General features: G+C 43.4%; 2 protein-coding genes across 4 annotated transcripts; both read left to right on the forward strand.

Annotated features, from left to right (window-relative positions):
- The first annotated feature begins 231 nt into the window (after positions 1 to 231).
- On the forward strand, positions 232 to 13,871 carry LOC136514290 (TNF receptor-associated factor homolog 1a-like). 3 transcript variants are annotated; one of them, XM_066508274.1, is made up of 13 exons: positions 232 to 436; positions 929 to 1,119; positions 5,187 to 5,298; positions 6,262 to 6,350; positions 6,434 to 6,502; positions 6,595 to 6,724; positions 7,078 to 7,236; positions 7,351 to 7,714; positions 8,249 to 8,358; positions 9,469 to 9,622; positions 10,029 to 10,222; positions 10,301 to 10,499; positions 11,527 to 13,871. In XM_066508274.1, the coding sequence occupies exons 2-13, from the start codon at positions 969 to 971 to the stop codon at positions 13,669 to 13,671; spliced, it is 3,876 nt and encodes a 1,291-aa protein (XP_066364371.1). In that variant the 5' UTR covers positions 232 to 436; positions 929 to 968; the 3' UTR covers positions 13,672 to 13,871. The 3 variants fall into 3 exon arrangements, with proteins under 3 accessions (XP_066364371.1, XP_066364374.1, XP_066364372.1); XM_066508275.1 differs by lacking the exons at positions 232 to 436; positions 5,187 to 5,298 and having other exon boundaries at positions 1,053 to 1,119; XM_066508277.1 differs by lacking the exons at positions 232 to 436; positions 5,187 to 5,298; positions 6,262 to 6,350 and having other exon boundaries at positions 1,002 to 1,119; positions 6,351 to 6,502.
- A 1,928-nt stretch (positions 13,872 to 15,799) lies between these two features.
- Positions 15,800 to 20,987, forward strand: LOC136511569 (calmodulin calcium-dependent NAD kinase-like). The gene is made up of 8 exons (XM_066505614.1): positions 15,800 to 16,546; positions 17,159 to 17,382; positions 17,490 to 17,551; positions 18,695 to 18,916; positions 19,173 to 19,302; positions 19,623 to 19,948; positions 20,119 to 20,260; positions 20,456 to 20,987. The coding sequence occupies exons 1-8, from the start codon at positions 16,441 to 16,443 to the stop codon at positions 20,699 to 20,701; spliced, it is 1,458 nt and encodes a 485-aa protein (XP_066361711.1). The 5' UTR covers positions 15,800 to 16,440; the 3' UTR covers positions 20,702 to 20,987.
- The last annotated feature ends 702 nt before the right edge of the window (positions 20,988 to 21,689 follow it).

A 21,689-nucleotide genomic window follows, 5' to 3' on the forward strand; every position in this document is an offset into this window, starting at 1 on the left:
CTACAGTAGTTTTCTCTATGTACAGCTAATTTGTTTTTGAGCATGGTGTACAGCTACTTAGGAAAGTGCTTCCATAGAAGTGATAGAAGCTGTATCAAATTTGCCAATTATGCAGGCCAGGCCGATCCTTAAACACATCATAGAGAAGAGAGAACATCGAAGCAGAGTCACGTAAGATTTGGTTTGGATGCGCGTGCTTTGACACGCTGCCTGCATCAGAGCCAAACCACGGCATCCACCATTCCAGCTCTAGGCCAGGAAAAAACGGCCCGGGACTGCGTTCACCTTGCTTTTCCTTCTCCCGTTCACCCCCGCCCCGCGTGCGCTCTCTCCCTCTCGTGGGGACGACTGGGCGACCGCCGCCGCCGCCGCCGCCGCCTTACGCCAGGTGCCCAGGTCTTCGTCGGGCCCTTCGCCGGCGACGAGGACCTACCAGGTATGCCCACCCCTTCTCCCCCCCCTCGTGCTGTGCGAAACCGAGCGCCCAAACCCTAACTTAAGCTATTTGACTATCTGTATTCGGATCTGATCTAACTACAAGGGTATGATTGATTAAAAAAAAACAAGTGTATATTATGTATTATGCCTACTGACTTCGATTTTTTGTTTGCAAAAAAATTCGGGTGTACATGTGCACACCCCTGTCCTTTGCTGGGTCAGTTCCTGTCTGAATTCTGTAATTCAGTGCCGGAACATGTATTTTTTGACTGATCACTGGTCACAGAATCCCCAGTTTTTTGTCGGGGAGTAGAAACCTGGGAAGCATGAGTTTAGAATAAAACTGTTTGGCATGAGTGCTAAATTTCCAGGGGCTTAATAAAGGTGCTTCCTGAATTGCTGGGTGCTGATTTTCCTCCAGTCTATCATCTCTTTTCATCCGTTCATGTGTTACTTTGGTGTGTGTGTAATGATTTTGTTCTGCATACAGCTGCGGATAAGGTTGTCTGGAGCGGTCGTGGATTTTGCGGATGGCAGGTTCCGCGGTAACGGATGATTCAGCTGCTAGCACAACTGGAATGAGGGACGATGAACGTAGTCTCTCTGGCGAGCGGGCAGACAGCGACACCCCTTCAACATCCCCACCCTTCTGGGACAGCGACGGTGATGATGATGATCCTGGTGCGTGAATGCACTTGATCTAATGCCTGTTACTTTGGTGTCTGAATGATTTTGTTCTGCATGGCCAAAATTTCATTGATCTACTCATTATTAACATAGTTGATATAGTAGCTTGTTCCCGAAGTCTTGACATCTTACAAAAGCTCTGGTCGAAAAGTTTTTAGCCGTAAGGCAGAGTGTGCATTTTGTTCAGTCATTGATCATTGAATGTAGCTAAAGGCCCATGTGGTTGGCTGGATTTGTCCGTCAGTTACATCAGTAGTCCAACCATGCTGTGCTCACGCACAAGGAGGCTGGTAATTAAGAAATAGAGAACGGACGATGCTTACCGTTGCTAAATGGACTGGTATCGCTTAGCCTCCATCAATATTTTATATAGTGTTCTAGAAGGTAGAATAGGCTGCCATCTAGGCATTTACTGCCACCGCGCTGCCACACAATTTGAGCACAATTGACAGTCCGGGCAGTTTGTTTGACTAGGTGGTCCAAGTTGGTGACTAATTGGGCTAGGCAGAGTGGGGCATGTGCCAGCTGGTTGGGAGGAGGATAAAAAGGTGCAGGTGGAGACGTGGAAGAAGAGGGATGGTGGTGATGGTCAGTTAGTGGCAGATTCCGTGAAGCAGAGGTGGTGACTGCTTCTTGAAAACCTCCACAGCGTTGATTTCTACCGGCCGTGAACTGGTGAGGAGGAAAATGGGAGGTGGAGGTGGACAAGGAGGTAGTCGTGGTGATGGCAGCTGCTAAGGAGTGGAGGATGGAAGAAAGATCTTTTGGTCATTCTGGACATCTTGCTTAGTACGGGTCTGTTTTTCAAAAGTGGAAACATATTTCAAGTTTTTGGGGTTGTGCAAAATCCAAGAAAAATAACCATTGTTGGTACTGGGAGAGTAGTAGTTGGTCTATTAGGAACATAAGTGTGTGTCTTACCAGAAGTGAAATTTTAGTATTTTTCCAGTTATGTACGGTCCAAAAAAGGTACCTGTTCTAGCATTGGGGGCATACCAATTGGTCCTTTAGACAGTGCCATAGCACCTGAGGTGACTTGATGTTTCAGGCACCACAGTGAATGGTGCTTATCACTGACTCACATTTGCTATCTAATACTGACTCATAGTATACCTGTATGATGCTTCAATTTATCCTAATACCTGTCGCTTATGGGAAAAAACATAGATAGTGATCGAGTCAAAATGCCAGATAAGTCTTGTCTCTGTGATTCAGATTCAGATTGTATGCACATTAGAGTTTGAAATAAATTGGATGATTTTTTTTTTTTTTGCCACAAATTATCCTGTGAACAAAGAAAACTTTATGAGTCCACTTACATTCTTTATTGAGAGCATCCACATGACCTTGATTACTGCCACTCTGTCTCATCTTTTGTAAATGTCAATAATTATGCCACTTATATAGACTTCTTTTTGTGGAGTACTAAACTGCAACAGGACTTTCTAGAAGGTCATGCTTTTTTTCTCAATCACACAGTGGAGCTGCATATATCATTATATTAAGAAGAAGAAAGGGGTTTAAAACTCGTACAACACCAGGCCAACCCACTTCAAAACACTTACACTAGCATGCCTATTACATGGATCAAAACTTGACTGCAGCCTAGGAGAAAACTTGCCACCATCTGGTGCAAATGCAGCGAGATAAGAAATACCTTGAACCCGGCCAGATCCCCACAATGCAGTTCTTCTCTATTTAGTGACAAAACTCCAGCTAGAAGAAGGCTGCAATGGTTCCAAATCCACCAATCACCCAAAACGATAGAATTGAGCCCTTTTTTGACCTGATGATCATCAACTCTCTGATTTGTTCTAGCCAACCAATCATCAAAAGAAAGGTCATCAGGTTATGGGGTTAGGTCCTGCAGACTAACCTTTTGCAATTGGCTGAACCACACCTGGTGAGCAAAAACACAGAATGTGAGCAGACGATCGATTGTCTCCTGAGCCTGATCACAAAGGCGACAACGCTTTTGAGTGTGGTAGTCCCAGATGTTGGCTGTCCAACACCTACTATTTTTGCATGCTGATCATGCCCTAATTAATTTTAGTCTCTATTTGCTGTTGCTGTATGTTTGAGCTGTAAGTGTGGCAAAGGGTAGAGCGTACGAGGACTTTTACCAACATTTGAGTACGAAGGAAGGAGAGAAGGACATTTATAAGATGGCTAGGGTTCGTGAGAGAAAGACAAGGGACTTCAACCAAGTTAAGTGCATTAAGGATGAAAGGGAGCATCTCTTGATGAAGGATGATGAGATCCGACATTGATGGCAAGAGTATTTTGACAAATTGTTCAATGGTGAGAATACGGACACAACCTTTCAGTTGGATGACTCTTTTGATGACACCAATAGGCGCTTTGTGCGGAGAATCTAAGAATCTGAGGTCAGAGAGGCGTTGAAAAGGATGAAAGGAGGTAAGGCGATGGGACCGGATGGTATCCCAATCGAGGTGTGGAGATGCCTCGGGGACATAGCTATAGTATGGCTAACCAAGCTGTTCAACCATATTTTTCGATCGAACAAGATGCCTGACGAGTGGAGAAGTATATTGGTACCGATCTACAAGAATAAAGGGGATATTCAAAGTTGTACTAATTACTGGGGAATTAAGTTGATGAGCCATACTATGAAGCTCTGGGAGAGAGTTATCGAGCATCGCTTGAGAGCAATAACGCGGGTCTCTATGAACCAATTTGGTTTCATGCCCGGAAGGTCAACCATGGAAGCCATTTTCTTAACAAGACAAGTTATGGAGCGGTATAGGGAGAAGAAGAAGGACCTACACAAGGTTTTTATTGACTTGGAGAAGGCTTATGATAAAATACCAAGGAATGTTATGTGGTGGGCTTTGGACAAACATAAAGTCCCAACGAAGTACGTCGGGCTCATTAAGGACATGTATAACAATGTTGTGACTAGTGTTTGAACAAGTGATGGAGACACGGATGACTTCCCGATTAGGATATGACTACATCAAGGGTCAGCTTTGAGCCTTTATCTGTTTGCCTTAGTGATGGATGAGGTCACAAGGGACATACAAGGGGACAACCCTTGATGTATGCTTTTCGCGGACGATGTAGTGCTAGTTGATGAAAGCCAGACATGAGTGAATCAGAAACTGGAGTTATGGCGAGAGACTTTGGAGTCCAAAGGTTTTAGACTCAGTAGAACTGAAACTGAGTATATGAGATGTGACTTTGGCACTACTACTCGGGAGGAGGAAGATATTAGTTTGAAAGGTCAAGTAGTGCCTAGGAAGGATACATTTCGATATTTAGGATCAATGCTACAGAGAGACGGGGATATTGATGAAGATGTTAGCCATAGAATCAAAGTAGGGTGGATGAAGTGGCGCCAAGCATCTGGTGTCCTATGTGACAAAAGGGTACCACAGAAGCTAAAAGGCAAGTTTTATAGGACGACGATTAGACCTGCTATGTAGTATGGTGCAGAATGTTGGCCTACGAAAAGACGACATGCTCAACAGATAAGTGTCGTGGAAATGCGTATGTTGCGTTGGATTTGCAGTCATACAAGAAGAGATCGAGTTCGGAACGATGATATACATGATAGATTAGGGGTAGCACCAATTGAAGAAAAGCTTGTCCAACACCGGTTGAGATGGTTTGGACATGTCCAACGGAGACCTCCAGAGGCACCGGTGCGTAGTGGAATCCTAAGCCAGGATAGTAACGTGAAGAGAGGCAGAGGAAGACCGAAGTTGACTTGGCAATAAAAGGAGACTTGAAAGGATGGAATATACCCAAAGACTTAGCCTTAGATAGGAGTGCTTGGAAAACAGCTATTCACGTGCCTGAACCTTGATTGCTTCTGCTGGGTTTCAACTTTAGCCAACCCTAACTTGTTTGGGACTTAAATGCTTTGTTGTTGTTGTTGTTGTTGCTGTTGTTGTATGGATAAATCTAGGTCCTTTCCCTGATTCAAGTCTTTAACATTTTATTGCTCATAATTGTTTTCAAAGATACATGTTGTGTCCTAAGTTCTAAAGTTTTGTTTTGTCCTGTTCATAGCTCATTTTGTTGAATTACCATAACAGGCCCCAAGCCTTCAGAATTGTTTGGACGTTACACTTGGAGGATTGAAAACTTCTCAAAGGAGAAGAAAAGAGAAATGAAAAGTGAGCCATTTGAAGCAGGTGGTTTCAAATGGTAAAGTTCTTGACGGCAATTATTTGGAAAACATTGTCTTCATGTCTCTTTTCTGCCTTTTCTTTCTATAAACTTAAGCATTGCTCTCGGTATCTAACCTAGCTTCAAATTGGGCACTTGAGGAATGAAATCTACCACTCCTTGTAGATGCTATGATGAACTAACTGCCTTTTCATTTGGACTTCGTTACTTGTTAGATATGGCACCATTCATGATTGCTAGTGTTTCACAGTCCGCCTTGTATCTTTTCGTCAATCAATTAACGGATGGCATTGCTTCAAGCGTGCGTGTATTTCCTGTATGCACTTGTTGAGCTCAAATTGTGTCAATTTTTTTTTATGTTGGTACCTATGGGTGCTAAACATGCTATTTTTCTCAGTATCATTTCTTTTGTTGCGCTCCACTCTTATACAATTACAACCCTAAAGCCTATCATTATGTTGTCAATGTGTGCTGATATATTTACTCTTGCCCAAAGAGCACCAACTTTTGTGGCACTGTGTATGTAAATAGCATTTATATCTTACTGATAATGATTACTTTTCTCCAGCGTATTGATTGAAAATGTTGGCACCTAACCTGGGGATTGGAACATGCTAAACACATTCCCCTTATGTGCCATTTGCCCATTTGCATAACAGGCTGACATTATATGTTTCTTTTTGTCAAATGGTCTGTTGGTGGTTGTGGGAGTTAGAAGCAAGGAATTGTAGTAAATAATCCTGACATAGCAATGGTCTGTTTTATACCCTATTAGTGTTAACATGTCACATTGCATTCGACATATATGATATACCCCCATGGTTTGGCTTTTGTCTCCGTGGAAAGGCCGTTGGCATCAGAAAGCTATATAGTTTTATTCATGGTCTAGTATCTTTTACTCCTGTGTCATTTTCTGGTGTACATATTCTGTATGCTAACATGCTGACTCCTTTGTTATTTTCCCCCAAATTTATTACACAGGTATATTCTTGTATACCCTCAAGGATGTGATGTCTCTAATCATCTTTCATTATTCCTTTGCGTTGCTAATCATGACAAACTTCTCCCAGGTTTGATGCTGTGTCTGCTGCAATCTTTTACATGCCAGTGCGGTACTGAGATTACCTTTCTGATCCTAATCTGACTATTCCAGGATGGAGTCATTTTGCACAGTTCACTATAGCTGTAGCCAATATAGATCCTAAAAAGATGAAGTACTCAGGTGAGCTGAACTTGGTTTGTTTTCTTCTTGGAAGGTGCCCGCAATAGTTATCTTGACATTATCTTCAGGCATTAATTAAGTAAGCTTTGTAGATACTTTGCATAGGTTCTGGAAGAAGGAACATGATTGGGGATGGAAAAAGTTTATGGAGCTGTCAAAGATTCAGGATGGTTTTCTTGTTGACGATGTTCTTGAAATCATAGCTCAAGTTCAGGTTATCAGGTAGCTAATCAGTATCTGCTGTGATTGATAGTGCTTCTGATTCACAGATTCATGGGATTTATACAAATAGACTGCCTGAAATTGTGTTGCTCCCAGCAAATCCATTGCGGATTCTGCTGCGACCATTCCCGTGAAAAGCATAATGTTGCATTTGCTCCGGTTTATAATTCTTTTGGTCGTTGTATTCGTATAACCTTCAGTAACTTATACAAAGGAGCAAACCATTGTTGTACTCATCTAATTCTGTATATCTGTATATGGGACAATTTGCCCATTTATGTTTGTTTGCTATATTGGCAACCTATTCTTGTAACATGCTAACATCAGACTGCTATATCTTTTTGTCATTCAAGGGAGAAAGTGGATAGACCTTTTCGTTGCCTTGATCGTCCTTATCGGAGAGAATTAATCCGCATCTATATGACAAATGTGGAACAAATCTACCGACGTTTTGTTGAGGAGCGAAGAAGTAAATTAAGCAAGCTCATTGAGGACAAAATGAAATGGTCCAGGTTAGAAAGTTGGCTTTCCTAGATTAATCTGTCATAATAAATTGGACAGTGTCGCCTGCTGTTGTTTTATAATTTATGTACTTTCTGCCATTAAAATCTTTGTTGGTCTTGCAGTTTTCGCGCTTTCTGGTCAGCAATTGACCCAAACACCAGGCATCGCATGTCCAGAGAAAAGACTGACACTATATTGAAAATGTTAGTGAAGCAATTCTTTGTAGAGAAAGAAGTTACTTCCACATTAGTGATGGACTCTTTGTACACGAGTCTGAAGGCACTTGAATACCGGATGAAGGGCAAGAAAGGCAAAACAAAATTAGCAGATTTGGAAGAACTACCTGCTCCTATGGTCCATGTTGACATGGACATGTTTGTTTTGGCTGATGATGTTATAGCTTTACTTGAGAGAGCAGCCTTAGAACCCTTGCCTTGTCAACCTTTAGCCCCCAAGGATGACAAAACTTCCCAAAGCCGCATGAAGGTAAGGGATAATATAATTTGATTTGTCATATCTTGGTTTTATTTTCAAGTTTTGCCCATCTTAGTAGGTGTCTGTTTTCTTGGCCCTAGAACCTCGATCAATTATATTAGGACAATTTTGTTGCTAGTTTCTCATGCCTACGTGCAGGTAATCCTTTTGAACTCATCTGGATTGGTTTAGTTTCTGACAGCTGTTTAATGAACAAGTTAATAACTGTGTTTACTATTACTCTCATCACATACACAAATACCTTACGTGTTGTTACTCATAGGCTTGTCCCTTGTTGAAAGAGAGGTGTTCCATTTCCAGTCAGAACAGCCTAGCATATGACATTTGCTGAGATATGTTCTGTTTATACAAACAAATATTTGAGCATGCAATTAGTATGTTCTCTAAACTATCTTGGTAGGTTGGTCAACAGTTAGCTTGTTTTCATCGCATGGTATTGACTACTTGCTATGTTCTGTATAAGTGCATAGCCTTGCATGATTCTGTTGCATAGAATCATTTTTTTTGTTATGCTCGTCTTCGTAGGATGGAAGTTCTGGCGAGGTTTACAAAGTTTCTATGGAGCGTGAGGAAAGGCGCCTAACTGAGCTTGGTCAGAAGATACTAGAGACATTTGTGCTATCTCATATATTTAGGTAACAGTTGATTTGATGTATCCATTTTAATCTTTGTGATTACTTAAATTGGATTGGTTCTCTTGGTCATGTAGGAACTGATTGGTCCTGACTTTACTGCCTTAAAACCAGACATAGCAAACTGAAATGATGGTTTGATCTGAATGTTCAGCAGAACTAATGGCTTAGGTTGGATTGTAGTCACTGGGAGTGTAGTTGATGCCGTGTTCCGTGACCCAAAATGTTGTCCCGATCCATGGGTCAAAATCAATGTGGGTCGCTGCCCTGTTGCCACATGCAACGAGATGTATCAATGAACAAAATGGGGGCGCGTGGGGGGGGGGGGGGGGGGGGGGGGGGGGAGGGGTATGGAGGAGGATGATGTTGCTTAGATGTGAGAGGCACTCAGCGTCGAAGAGGGACACCTGGCCACTGGTGGTGTATAGCATTAGCACCACACCGGTGACAGTAGCAGTTACAGCTGACATGGTGGTGGGTTGCATATCCATATTGTATACTGCATCGAGCCAGGCTGAATGGAACACCATACACAGCTTGATTTACCTTTTCTTGTTCTTTTGTATTTTAATTATTTTGTGCTGATCTTCTGTAACTATTCATACCTGGCATATCAAAGCTCATCGAACCAGGTCATCAACCTAGATTACTTGGGATCACTCGATCCAATCTAACCCCTTCGACTTGTTTTTCTAGACACCTGTGCGGCTGTGCCCCACATCCCTGTCCCCGACCCACGTGATCCAGTCAGACCAAGTTTTGTGGTGATTATTAGTTGGAGTTGTGGAAATACTACTACTATAAATCTTATATGAAGGCTCTCAGCTTAGTTTATCATGACCATTTGCAAAAATATATGACTGATACATGTTCACCATTCACCAACTATATTTTGTGACTGCACATGCTGAATATCAAACTCAGAAGAGGCTAAAAGACATTTTCTGGTTATTTTTATACACTAAAAAAAGGAAGGCCTATTTTATAGTAGTTAGGTTTGAATTTCAAAAAGAAAACTTGGGTAGTGTAATATCTTTAAATCGCTGGCAAGCTGTTCTCTAATGGTGATATAAGCTGACTGTTTCTTTTGCTTCTTATATTTTGTTTTGTTAGTGGAATTGAAGTTGCATACCAAGAAGCTGTTGCTTTGAAAAGGCAAGAAGAGCTTATTCGTGAGGAGGAGGAGGCTGGGCTTCTTGAACATCAGATGAAGGGGAAGCGTGGTGGTGGTGCAAATGAAAAGGACAAGCGCGCCAAGAAAAAGCAGGTGCTAGTTCCTTACATGCATTAGTTTTCTTCTCAGTTTCTTATATTGAACCATGTTATGTTAAAGTTTATCAATGTTATGTTAAAGTTTATCAATGGAACATTTAGAAATGGCTCTCTAGCTGTCGGTTTCTGGAATAGTTCTCACTCAAGAATATTTGTGAGTTAGAATCTATAGTTCTTCTCTATGTCCCTTACCGATTTAATTGTATTTGGTATAATGATGCGTGACTTGAAAAAATGAGTTACGTCTGAGGTTTTGCAGTTTCAGCAGGGTTGGTTGCCTATCTTGTTACTGAAGAAAACTTGTTCAAGATTTCTTGTTCTTTACCCTTAGTTCTAGTTAACTTGATGCCTCTATCGCTTTTGTATTGTCCTTTTCATCATAAACTTGGTTTCTTTTTCAGACCAAGCAAAAGAAGAACAACCGTAAGGCTAAAGACAAGGAAAGAGATGAGAAATGTGAGGTTAAAATTCTGGAAAGGCTCCGTGATGAAACTGCCATTGATACTAGTGATGGCTTACCAGCTAAGGTGGAAGTGATAGCAAAGGTTGATGCCTTGGAAGAAGGTTCTTCAGATGGGTCAGACATTCCAAATAGGTTAGTGAACACTTGAAAACAAGTTGTGCATCACTTTGTTGTAAGATTGGCATTTGCTCCAGCTAGACTTGTGTGCAGAGGGAAAAATCAGCGTAACAAGGGCTTAAGCATTATTGGCTTTGCCGAAGAAGGTGATGGTCTTCCCTCCACCTCTAGTGTTACTGGTGGTTCAGGCCGCAATAGTTCTGGCTGCTGCACAGCTCCTAAACTGGACCAGGATACTGTTCTACTTACCTTGAGAGATAAACTTCGTAAGCTAGGGCAGCGTCTGCACGAGGTGAATTTAGTATTTCGAAAAAGCTGTCTTTGTTTTATCATGAAATTTATAGTTTGGCTACTACATTTTCTGCGTATGAACAACTGAAGGATCTGAATTATGACTGTTGGTTTTGTATGTGATGCATATTTTAAACATGCCCTCATATTCCAAATAAGTCCCTTTATGTTTCTTGGAAGCCAACATTTCTTAACTTTGACCATCAGTAGCTAAAAGTTCATATAGATTGCCATGGTTAATGCTGCTAGATTCATCATGAAAGACGCTTCAACATTATTTAACTCCTTTCTATTTGAAACAATATGTTCTTTATGATATCACCAGTCAGAGTGCCATATTAAGACCATGTCGATAATCTAATGAACCTATATTTGGAATCAAAGGGAGTGATAATTATACTTGGCACCCATGTTGCCTCGTGTTAGAGGACATAGGATGTTGTGTCACTGGTTCAAGACCTTTATCCTTCGAATTTTCTCAAATACACAGGAAAGCTGTGAATTTATCCTTCAATCATTGATACATAGTTCCTGCTGTGTATCATTATGTTTTTAAGAAATTGAGCCTAACTCATTTGTTGGGAGGTTTGGATGTACACTCTCAACACCCAAGGTTTGAGTCCTCTTTGACTCGAATTTGGGTGCTTATTTCTTATTCACCATGCCACCTAGTTCCTTCTAGGTGATAGAATTTTCTTTTCATCATATTTTAATGGTGAATAATACTATCTTTTGATTGATTCATGAACTGGAGACAATCACAATATCTTGATGCAAAACCTGACAGATTTTTTCCTTACGTTTTTGTGCTGTACTGTTGGAGTGTTGGTGACTGGTTATGTCAATGGATTGGTATGACAATGCAACCCCCTTTTCCCTGTGAAACACATGTACCAGTCACTCGAATGGATGTGCTGACGGGTTCTTGTTTTCCAGCTTACATAAGGAATGCTCAGTGTTTACTTCATTCATAGTAAATGTCAACTGATTCGTTTCTGTAACTATGTTTTGTTTTTGCATTTTTTCAGAAAAATATTGAGGGGCAGAAACTTCTCAAAGCTCATTTTGAAGCTAGGGACGCAAAAGCGAAGGCAGAAGAATCTTCCGACTCATCTAATTCTTTGGATAAGCCACCTGATGTTCCAGAAGGCCCTATGCATTCCTCAGAAGATACAGTTGATCTTAAAGTTAACAGAACACCAAATAAGGATGCCTCTGTGGTCAACCCTGTCCTGGAGGAATCTGTTTCAGGCATACCAGTCACTGCAAACAATGAATCTGTGCCTTCTCCCGCCACAACAAAAGTGGGCCCAGTGTCAAATAAAGATAACGCATCAAGTTTGAAAATGAAAGTCACCATGGCATCTCCTTGCTCGAAATTACACCCAGCAGATATGGATAAAGATGCCCCTCTTCCTTCCAAATCACCACGAATCAATAGAGCTGCTCCAGTCCCTCCTAAACTGCCTTCGGCTGATAAAGCAACGCCAGTTCCCTCGAAGCTACCTTCGGCTGATAAAGCTACTCCAGTTCCTCCAAAATCTCCGTCAGTTAACAAAGCAACTCTGGTCCGTCCCAAATCTCCTGCAGTTGACAAAGCAACTCCAGTTCGTCCCAAATCTCCAGCAGTTGACAAAGCAACTCCAGTTCGTCCCAAATCTCCAGCAGTTGACAAAGCAACTCCAGTTCGTTCTCAATCTCCAGCAGTTGACAAAGCAACTCTAGTTCGCCCTCAATCTCCAGCTGTTGAAAAAGCAATTCCAGTTCGCCCTCAATCTCCAGCCATTGACAAAGCAACTCCAGTTCTCCCAAAATCTCCAGCCATTGATAAAGCAACTCCAATTCCTCCCAAATCTCCACCAGTTGACAAAGCCTCTCCAGCCCCGCCAAAATCACTATCAGGTGCTAAAGATGCGCCTATTCCTTCAAGGTCGCTGCAAATTGATAGGTTTATTCCAGCCCCCCCAAGATTATCACAAGTTGATAAAGCTGCTCTGCCTTCTTCAGAACAGACACATATATCTCCTGCTACTAATTCTGAAGCTCAAGGGGCAACTACTTCTAGGAAGGTCACAGTCAGCTCAGTTTTGGAGGTTGCTGCAGCATCGAGGCCTTCAAGTGCTCCTGTGTTACCAACACCAAGATCAACTGCACCAGCTGCTTCACATATTCAAACTTCCACATTGCTTTCCCGCTCGATGAGTGAAGCAGCTGGGAGAAGGTCAGTAAATGATCCTTCCTTTTCTGCCCCATCTTATATTCCACAGACCTACCGAAATGCAATAGTTGGTAAGACTGGTCTGGCTACAACCTCTGCAAGCCTTGCATATCAGTCTTCTTCTCTGGGTCAAGATACTGCTCCTTCACAGCCTCTATCAGCATATGCATCATTTACAGCTGTCATGATGCCTCCTGCTGGAAGATCTGATCAGTTGCCAGCTAGGCATGGATTCAGGTCTGGGTCTGGTAAGTTAGAAGCACATGACAGCTGGCAGCAGTGGAAAGGTGACAGTAATGTTGATATGCATCTCTGGAGGGATCACGCTCGTTATCAACAAATGACCAACAGTCAAGCATATGACCAATCTCGGAGGGACGATACTTATCAGCAAGCATGCAGCAGAGGAACAGAAAAGTTCAGCATGCATGCAGGACTGCAAGCTAGACAGTTCCAAACCGAGACACCCGCCAGTCATGTCTGGCACCAACCACAGGGGCCAGTGGCAGAAGAATTTCCACACCTTGACATCATAAACGATTTGCTCGAGGAGGACCAGATCAACGGCAGTATACCAGAGTCATTTCGTCAAGATTACAATGGGTTTGGCCTGCCGTTTTCGCCAAGAGGAAACTTGTCAGATATGGAAGTGGCTTCTGTTAGAAGCCCCGCTCGATTCAATTCAACCAAGTACGACGGTGGATTCTCGGGGGCTTATGACATAAATGCTGTTAATGGGTTGAGGGAGCGGCAGTTTCCCTCGTTGGATAGTTACTCTAATGGCCTGTCTGACGTGAGTGCTTCAAAGCCTTGGCTGAATGGCTCTGCTAGTCCATCGGTGAGCCTTGGGGTTAACGCAAATGGATACCACCCCCAGGTGGGGGACTACCCCAATCTGGGAAGTGGGGTGAATGGAGTCTCCTTGTGGCGCCGCCATGCCAACGGGCGCTGGTAATGCGAGATGCCTGTATACAATCATACAGTCGGAATAATGTTTGTTGTAACAGATGGTTTCGGGCCTGAGCTGATGTGCCATGTAATTAAAAGTTTTAAGTTTTAAAAGGGAAAGAAAAGAGATACATCCTGTAAAGCCTGCGCCTTGATTAGTCTAATTTGAGTGCTTTTCTGCTTAAACTCTGTCCTAACCTTCGTAAATTTCAAAGCTTAAATTTGGCGGTGGCCGGTGGGAGAAAGGAAACCGTATGGAGGTTAGCTAATCCGACGAGTTTTGTAGTGATGGTGCAACGTAACCGGCTGCTCTCAGTGCTCCTGCTAAACAAGTTAGTACCCTGTCCAAAAAATATGTACTCCTGCTTTGCAAAATAATGACGTTTTGGAAGATCCGAGCGAAAGTTCTAAATCCGTAATGACCAATATCTTTTAAATATTTAGTATAAAAACTATAAATTCATATACAATGATTTGTCTTCAGAAGTATTTTCTTAAAAACATAAATTTGTTTTTTAATAGAGGGAGCAATGCTCTGGCTCGATTCTAGTTGTAGTTGTGGAGGCTGCCGAAACGATCGTGGATTATTATTGCTGGCTAGTTTGGTGTGGGAGAAAAATACTATTCTTTCTTATAATCCACGATCGTTTACGACCAAGCGAACAGGTTGATGATTTCGACCATGCTGTCGCTGCTCATATAATTTGCCGAGCAATTATTATCAGGTACTATGTTTTTTATAAGAAGCGGTAGGATTCGATGGTTTTTGCGGCTGATAAGCCGACTGATGGTTTTTACGGCTGATAAGCCAACTGATGCTGTTTTGTTGTGAAAGAAAAACGTTGTACCATGAATGATAAGTCGGACTGCGAACAAATAAAAACACTCTCTTTGTTTTTTAGCAAGTTATTACACCCAAGCTGGTGACTGTCAATGGCTCGTTGATAAGGCAGCTTCGAGCCTTGTGCATTGGCAGAGGAAGTTGCTCATCTAAGCCGACTGAAATTCAATAGCCTCTCTTAGTGTGATGGACGCCACGAGAAAGCGGACCCGGGAAAGACACAACCACGACAGATAGCACCTGACGGTCACCTCTTTGAACTTGTTTCAGCTTATTCTCTTTCACAGAACACTATTAAATCATCCGAAATAATCCAAAATCCACTGTGCAAATGAACAGCCGAACAATCTCAGGCAGTTGGGGTGTTATCCTCCGCTACAGGACGAAGACGACACCTGACACCGCGAGAGGCTAAGGGATGAAGACCCGAAACCTTAGGAAACCCCCGTAGCCATGTAACTTGTACTCCTATTGCCCTCTGGTATATAGGCCCTGTTCGGCTTACCCCATATTCGGCTTGTTCGACTTCTTTTTTCAGCCGGAACAATGTTTTTCTCTCACAACAATTCAGCCGGAACAGTGTTTTTCAGCCAGTTTTAGCCAAGTTTCAGACCAGCGAACGGGGCCATAAGGTTGAGCATGTGCTCCTGTAGAAGGGATCAAACCATAGACCAAGTGACGGATCAGTGGGCCATTCAAACTATTAAACCCGAGATCAAATGCTTAGCCTTTGGTCGGCTCCCTTTCCCCGAGCGACCAAAACCTTACACGGTAGCATAGTGCTCTCCTCTCTCTCTCCATTGTAATAACTTGATTGAGCATTATTAACACGAAAAACACCACTTCTAGATGTAGGACTTAGACACATAAACTAGAATAAACCCACTGTGCGTTTAAGTGCTTAAGCCATTGAAGATCCACGCATCGACCTACGTCAAATAACTAGCCGTAGAATCGAACCTGTGACAGTATGGTTTTTCCACCGCTCTATAAACTTATTAAGCCCTATCAAACGAGGACACGTAACAACGGCTTCTGAAGCCAAAATCAAGTCAAAGACAATGAAACCGAAGCTATTTTAGGATAGAAACCAAAGCCACCAAATCGTGTTTTTTCCCGACTTCTTCGTTTTTGGTACGCGAACTCAAAATCGGGCCGGCACGCACTCAAACCACCGATACTATCGCCCCAACACAACACAAAAAAGGCGCCGCGGCCGCTCGGCATATCAACATCGTTCATACGCGGATACGCCCAACATTCCGGCGCGGTGGCGAGCAGTAGATATCGTGGCCACCCCGATCCAAACACAAGCGTGGATGGTATGGTACGGCGGGACAGGACCGCCACCCGCTTGAATTGAAACCGTCGAGCTGCTGAGTGCTGACTCGAGCAGATAGCAGCCAGCACTGCCCAGCACGCCGTTGACACTTGGCGCTTTGCTAGCTGCTGCTACCGCCAGCGCCCAGCGCCAGTCCGTCCGCCACCCACCGCGCGTGAGCGGACTCGAGGCAGCGAGAGCGAGCTCTCGTGCCGTCCGCCCCTCATCCTCCCACCACTTCCGCCTCGGCTCGCGCAGCGCTCATCGCCTACTTTTCCGCGACAGCCCCCGCGCGCGCCGTGCAGTCCACAGCCGTCGCCGCCCCCGCGCCCGTGGCCGTGGACTGGATTCCGTGCGGTGCGGTACTGGCCCGCGCCACTGTCGCCCGCCCTATCTCGCGGAGCGATTGGCTCCCCGGCCGGCGGCCGAACCCATTTTGCCCGACACCGGCGGGGCATGATCCTGAGCGGCCTGCGCTCCGCGTCACCTCGCCTGGCGTCGCGCTCGACCGCCGCGGCCTCCTGAGCCCTGAACGCCGCCCGCCTGCCCGCCTGTCCGCCTGCTGGGTGGGAGAGGATAGGAGGACTAAGGAGCGGGGTGGCGGCGGCGCCGGCATGAGGGACGAGGCGACGGGCTCCGCGGCGGAGCTGCTGGCGCCGCGGATGCTGGTGCCCGCCTCCAGCCGTGTCCAGGAGCTCGAGAGGTTCTCGCATTACGTCGGTACGCTCCCCCAAATCTGCTCCTGCTTCCCTTCTAGCATTGCTCATGTAGTGAACAGTGATGGTACCATCGGGTTCTACGGATTGGCTCTGCTATTTGAATTTCAAGTGGTAAAATTTTGATTTGAGTTCCGTCCTTGATACCGCCCGCGTTTCAGTTTTGGTTCATGCGCCGATGCGCGCTGTTCGGATGTGAATTCCATCCATGGTCTACTCTCGTATATAGTCGTGTCGTTGCTACTAGTGAACAGTGGTGGAAGTAGCTGGGGTAACTCCTTGGGGTTCGCACGTCTGTTTGATTTGTTTACTTGGCCCAACCCCAGGTACATGGATACGGCTCTGAATACCAACGCAGAAGCATCTTGACTATCGTAAACTATTAGCTTCCGTGGAGAGATTTGCGTACATGGTTCTGTCGCTTGCACGTCACGCTCAAGATCTAGATTCCACATGCGACATATTCTTTGCAATTGACTGGCTGTGGTTGGGGTTTCCGCACCTTATGCTATGCTATATGCCGATTTTGTGGTCTTGGGACCTGCACTGTTTGCTTCCCCCCGTTCATGTCATGTCTGCATCGATGAGAAAATTCTGATTCTCCTTTCGTTTTCAGCTAGGCAAATTGGCTTTGAGGATGTGAAGGAATGCCCCCACCTGTGCACGCTAGCCTACGATTATCTCAGGAAGAACAAGGGCTACGAAGAGAACATTTTTGCGTTCTTCCAGAATAACATGGATCCTGAGCCCCTGATTGTGAAGTTTATCGAGGAGCTTGACAAATGTATAGTTGGCTACTTCTCCTTCCATTGGAAATATGCCACTTACATAATTACCCAGGTAAAGGCGTTCAATGAGTTTTGAAAATTACCTTCTGTTTCCTGCTAGTCCTAGTTAAATTCTCCTTACACAATATTTGTATCTTGATATAGTAGTGATATCGACAGGTTCTCACGGTAGAAGGTGCGACTAAAAGAAAGTTCAAGAATTTTGTGTTAGAGGCCACCAGGTGATTACCCATCCTTATGCAAAGTATATGGCTGCCAAGTGGCTGATGTTGTGCTACTTATGCTCATTCCCTCTATTCACTTTAAATTTCCAAATTGCCCTTCATTACTTTTAGTATAAGCGCTTTCTACTTGAATCTTAGGTATTAGTTAAACTTAAATCATGTGTTCTCTTGGCTGGGGTATCATTAATGAAAAATATATTGATTACTTTATGTCTTGAGAATCTCTCGTTTGTTGTTAAATTTGGATCACATTCCTTGATGTACTAGTTGCTTGCATCTTAATTATTTACTCGGTTTGACATGTTCATTATCCCTCATTCACTCTGTTCACTTTAAATTTCCAAATATGCCCCTTGATTACTTTTATAAGTGGTTTGTACTACAACCTTACGTACTAGTTAAACCATGTGATCTCTTGATTGCAGTGTCATTAATGAAAATATATTGTTTACCATATGTTTTGAGAATCTCTGTTTATTGTTAATGCTGGATCATGTTCCTTGATGTACTAGTTGCTTGGATCTTAACTATCTATTCCGCTGACTTTTATATCATCTCTCATCTGACCAAATAGTAAAATACTATGCAAACATGGCGCTAGACATCTTCAGATTGCAAAATGGACACTTCAGCAGGAACTCCTAGAGCCATACATTTAATCTTCCGTGTTAAATGTATTCTTCTGATTAGGGGCATTCGAAAAATGTTATATTATGACTCAGATAAGTTGCTGGTTAATTATGTGATTCCTGTTACTAAACATAAAAACAATACATTGACAGTTGAAGTGGCACAGTGATTTTAATGAGACTGTTTTTTTTTTTCCCTCAAACTGAAGCATGCTAATTTATATAAGACTGAAATTGAGTTCAGGCATTAGATCTCCCACCAAAAAATGTAAGAGTCTAGTTAAAGAAATAAGGCTACAGGAAATGTGTGCTCATTGTGTTCATTTGCTGTAGTGTTTAGGTTCTGTGGTAGTGGAATTCACAAACATATAGTTTAGTTCGTCGATGGTTCCTATTACAAAAGGCGTGTATAATAATCTAATCTAGCACATTTCTGTTTGAGCGACACAAGCAAACGACTGCTGTTCCTCCACACAAAAATTGATTGTGCCCGATTCTCCACTGAAAATAGGGAACAGAGATTCGAGAGAGTGACAAGAAACTTGAAGGTTACAAGGTTTTTCTCCACATTGGTGGAGGAACTGAAGGCCATAGGACTATCTAGCCGTGATGATTCTCCACGGAATGATGTGATGGTTCCAGTAGCACACTGCAATCGCAGCCCGGTTTTACTCCTGATGGGTGGTGGGATGGGAGCTGGCAAGAGCACTGTACTTAAAGATATCCTTAAGGAGTAAGTCGATTATTTCTACTATTTAAATTGTGTTGATCGTCTTACATTTCTAGTTTCATGGAAAATGGAAAATATGTTGATTTGGTTTTCGAATCTTCACATTTCGTCACATTGGACTGTAGGAAAAATGAATGTTGTTAGAATGAATTGAGAATGAAAAAACAATCTTGAAGACAGAGCACACCTTATACAATACTATCAGTATGTGGATATAGGTACATGTTGATCATCTTGGTATGCATTTCTTGATTCACAGAGCATTTTGGTCTGGAGCAGCAGCGAATTCAGTGATTGTGGAGGCAGATGCATTCAAGGAAACCGATGTAATCTACCGAGCCATTAGCTCTAGAGGCCACCACAATGACATGCTGCAGACTGCAGAGCTGGTAATTTTTTTTTTTTACCATATTTGCTATCAGAAAGACAATAATGTCACCAGTAATGCAATATTGCCCACTAGCAACTAGTCAAAATGCATAATATTGCAACATTCAATATTGTGGCTTAGACTTTCAAAGAAACCCCAAGCTTGTGTGCGCATTGCAGGCATAATGAAAATCGGAAACAAGTAACCGGTCCAAAACATGACCAGTTTCCACATTAATATATATTTATACATCATGATCTTGCACATCTACATATTGCAGATGTTTACAGCCTTAAAAATTAGACCTCAATAACTCAATTACCCACAATCACGATGCAGGTGCACCAGTCATCCTTGGACGCAGCCTCCTCGCTCCTCGTCACTGCACTCAACGAAGGCCGGGATGTGATCATGGATGGCACTCTGTCCTGGGAGCCGTTCGTACAGCAAACGATAGCCATGGCCAGGGCCGTGCACAGGCAGCGGTACCGCATGGGATGTGGCTACAAGGTCACAGATGATGGGACAATAACCGAGGAGTACTGGGAGCCGGTTGAGGACTCTAATACTGATGAGGAGAACGAAGTACCAGCAAGGAAGCCTTACCGGATCGAGCTCGTTGGTGTGGTCTGTGATGCATATCTAGCAGTTGTCAGAGGAATCAGGTGCAGCTCATAGCTTAATCCATGCCAAAATCAGCCACTGCCACTAGCATTCTACCCATTCAGACATTGTCATGCATTGAGCTCTGATTTTCTCACATTGAAACGGTCATATGTTGGGAAATGGTGCCTAATACATGCAACGTGCACTACTAAAAGTTTACAATTTGCAGGAGAGCTGTAGTCACTGGGAGAGCAGTGAGGGTGAAATCGCAGCTGCAGTCGCACAAGCGATTTGCTACGGCTTTCAACAGTTACTGCAGCCTTGTCGACAATGCAAGGCTCTACAGCACCAACACCTTGGGTGTTCCTAAGGTGAGCCAGCTAACCTGATGAATTAACATGCCGAACCATTTCAGGACACATGAATTTCAGAAGAATTTTTACAGGCATTTTGCATGGAATAGTTAAATTCCTGGAGCATGTTCTTTTGTTCCAACTTCCAAGCATGCCCGCCAACTTCCACTATTATTATTATCACGTTGGTTGAGAGCCGATCCCGTGTTGCAGTTAATAGGATGGAAGGATGGTGAGAGCAGCTTATTGGTGGATCCTGAAGAAATAGGCTGCTTGGACAGACTAAGAAGCTTGAATGAGGAGGCCAACTGCGTCCATGAGCTATACGCCGACGGCCAACCAACAGGAGGCTCGTCGTCAGCATGGCAGGACCTGGTCATGTCGGCCTCGAGGGTGTCGGCGCAGCGGAAGCTCAAGGCTGCCATCGAAAGGAACGAGGCACGCTTCAATCCTGCATAGCCGTAGCTGCTGTCTTACTGGTGTATGTATATCATCCCAAAAAGCGGGGAAATGATGAATTTCATGTAATGCTTTGATTGCGGAAGGTAGCCTATATCATTTTTTGTTTCTTTTCAAACATTCTAATTTCGCATTAGGATTCCTATGAATATGCGATCCAAAATGGTTCCTATGTGTTTGCACCGCAAATTTAATGCTTGTACAGTTACAGAAAAGTTTGCTAGCGCGAAGTATCCGTGCTAGCAATCTGGTTGGATGATATGATTGTGGCCTTGTCGTAAAAGAACTAAGGGTGGTGTTACATATCAGTTGATGCATATGATCAGTCAGATGAAGACGGTCTGAACTCTGGACTTCTGGATTATTTGGTACGTGCCTAAAATTGTCAAGCCATACATTAGTCATACCCTAGTTTCTTAGGCGGCTATTTGTTTTATTGCAGCAACTATGGTGTTCCAACGAGGAACATGACATGGTACAATACTTTTAGAAAATTTTTTATACTATGTGATCGTAATTGTTTCTGGAACGAGAAATATGACCTCTTTCGGTCTTTCCACCTTACTAGCTGCTAAGTGTGTACCAACATTTTTTCTTAGCATCTTGTCCTACATAACATGAACTTATTTTCTTGTCAAACTTTGTCTCACACATGTATCCCTGTTTGTTTGTCTTATAATCTATACTTTTCAGCTTGTTTTTGTTATGAACGACGTATAGGAATATGAAGTAAAGAATCAAGCCACAGAGGAGACACACGATTTAACGTGGAAAACCCCTCCGATGTGAAGGGGAAAAACCATGGGCACCAGCCAGCAACAATCTCACTATCTCAAGAGTTTTGGGTTACACACCTATGGCGGCTTACAAGAGAATCAAGTCTCCACGAAACCCTAGCAAGGGTGTATATACCGTACCGTACCGCGGGGGGCTCCGCCCCCCGCACCCCCCGAACACAGGGGCGAGACCCGATGGGCCGGCTTCAGAC

Source organism: Miscanthus floridulus, chromosome 16, assembly GCF_019320115.1.
Source record: "Miscanthus floridulus cultivar M001 chromosome 16, ASM1932011v1, whole genome shotgun sequence".
Lineage (NCBI taxonomy): Eukaryota > Viridiplantae > Streptophyta > Magnoliopsida > Poales > Poaceae > Miscanthus > Miscanthus floridulus.

Excerpts from the sequence above, each read along its gene's own strand:
- LOC136514290 (XM_066508274.1), top strand. The coding sequence starts at position 969 with ATGGCAGGTTCCGCGGTAACGGATGATTCAGCTGCTAGCACAACTGGA. Across the intron at positions 5,299-6,261 it reads GAAGCAGGTGGTTTCAAATG|GTATATTCTTGTATACCCTC; the intron begins GTAAAGTTCTTG and ends TTTATTACACAG. Across the intron at positions 7,715-8,248 it reads CTTCCCAAAGCCGCATGAAG|GATGGAAGTTCTGGCGAGGT; the intron begins GTAAGGGATAAT and ends TCGTCTTCGTAG.
- LOC136511569 (XM_066505614.1), top strand. The coding sequence starts at position 16,441 with ATGAGGGACGAGGCGACGGGCTCCGCGGCGGAGCTGCTGGCGCCGCGG. Across the intron at positions 19,303-19,622 it reads TGCTGCAGACTGCAGAGCTG|GTGCACCAGTCATCCTTGGA; the intron begins GTAATTTTTTTT and ends ATCACGATGCAG. Across the intron at positions 20,261-20,455 it reads ACACCTTGGGTGTTCCTAAG|TTAATAGGATGGAAGGATGG; the intron begins GTGAGCCAGCTA and ends CCCGTGTTGCAG.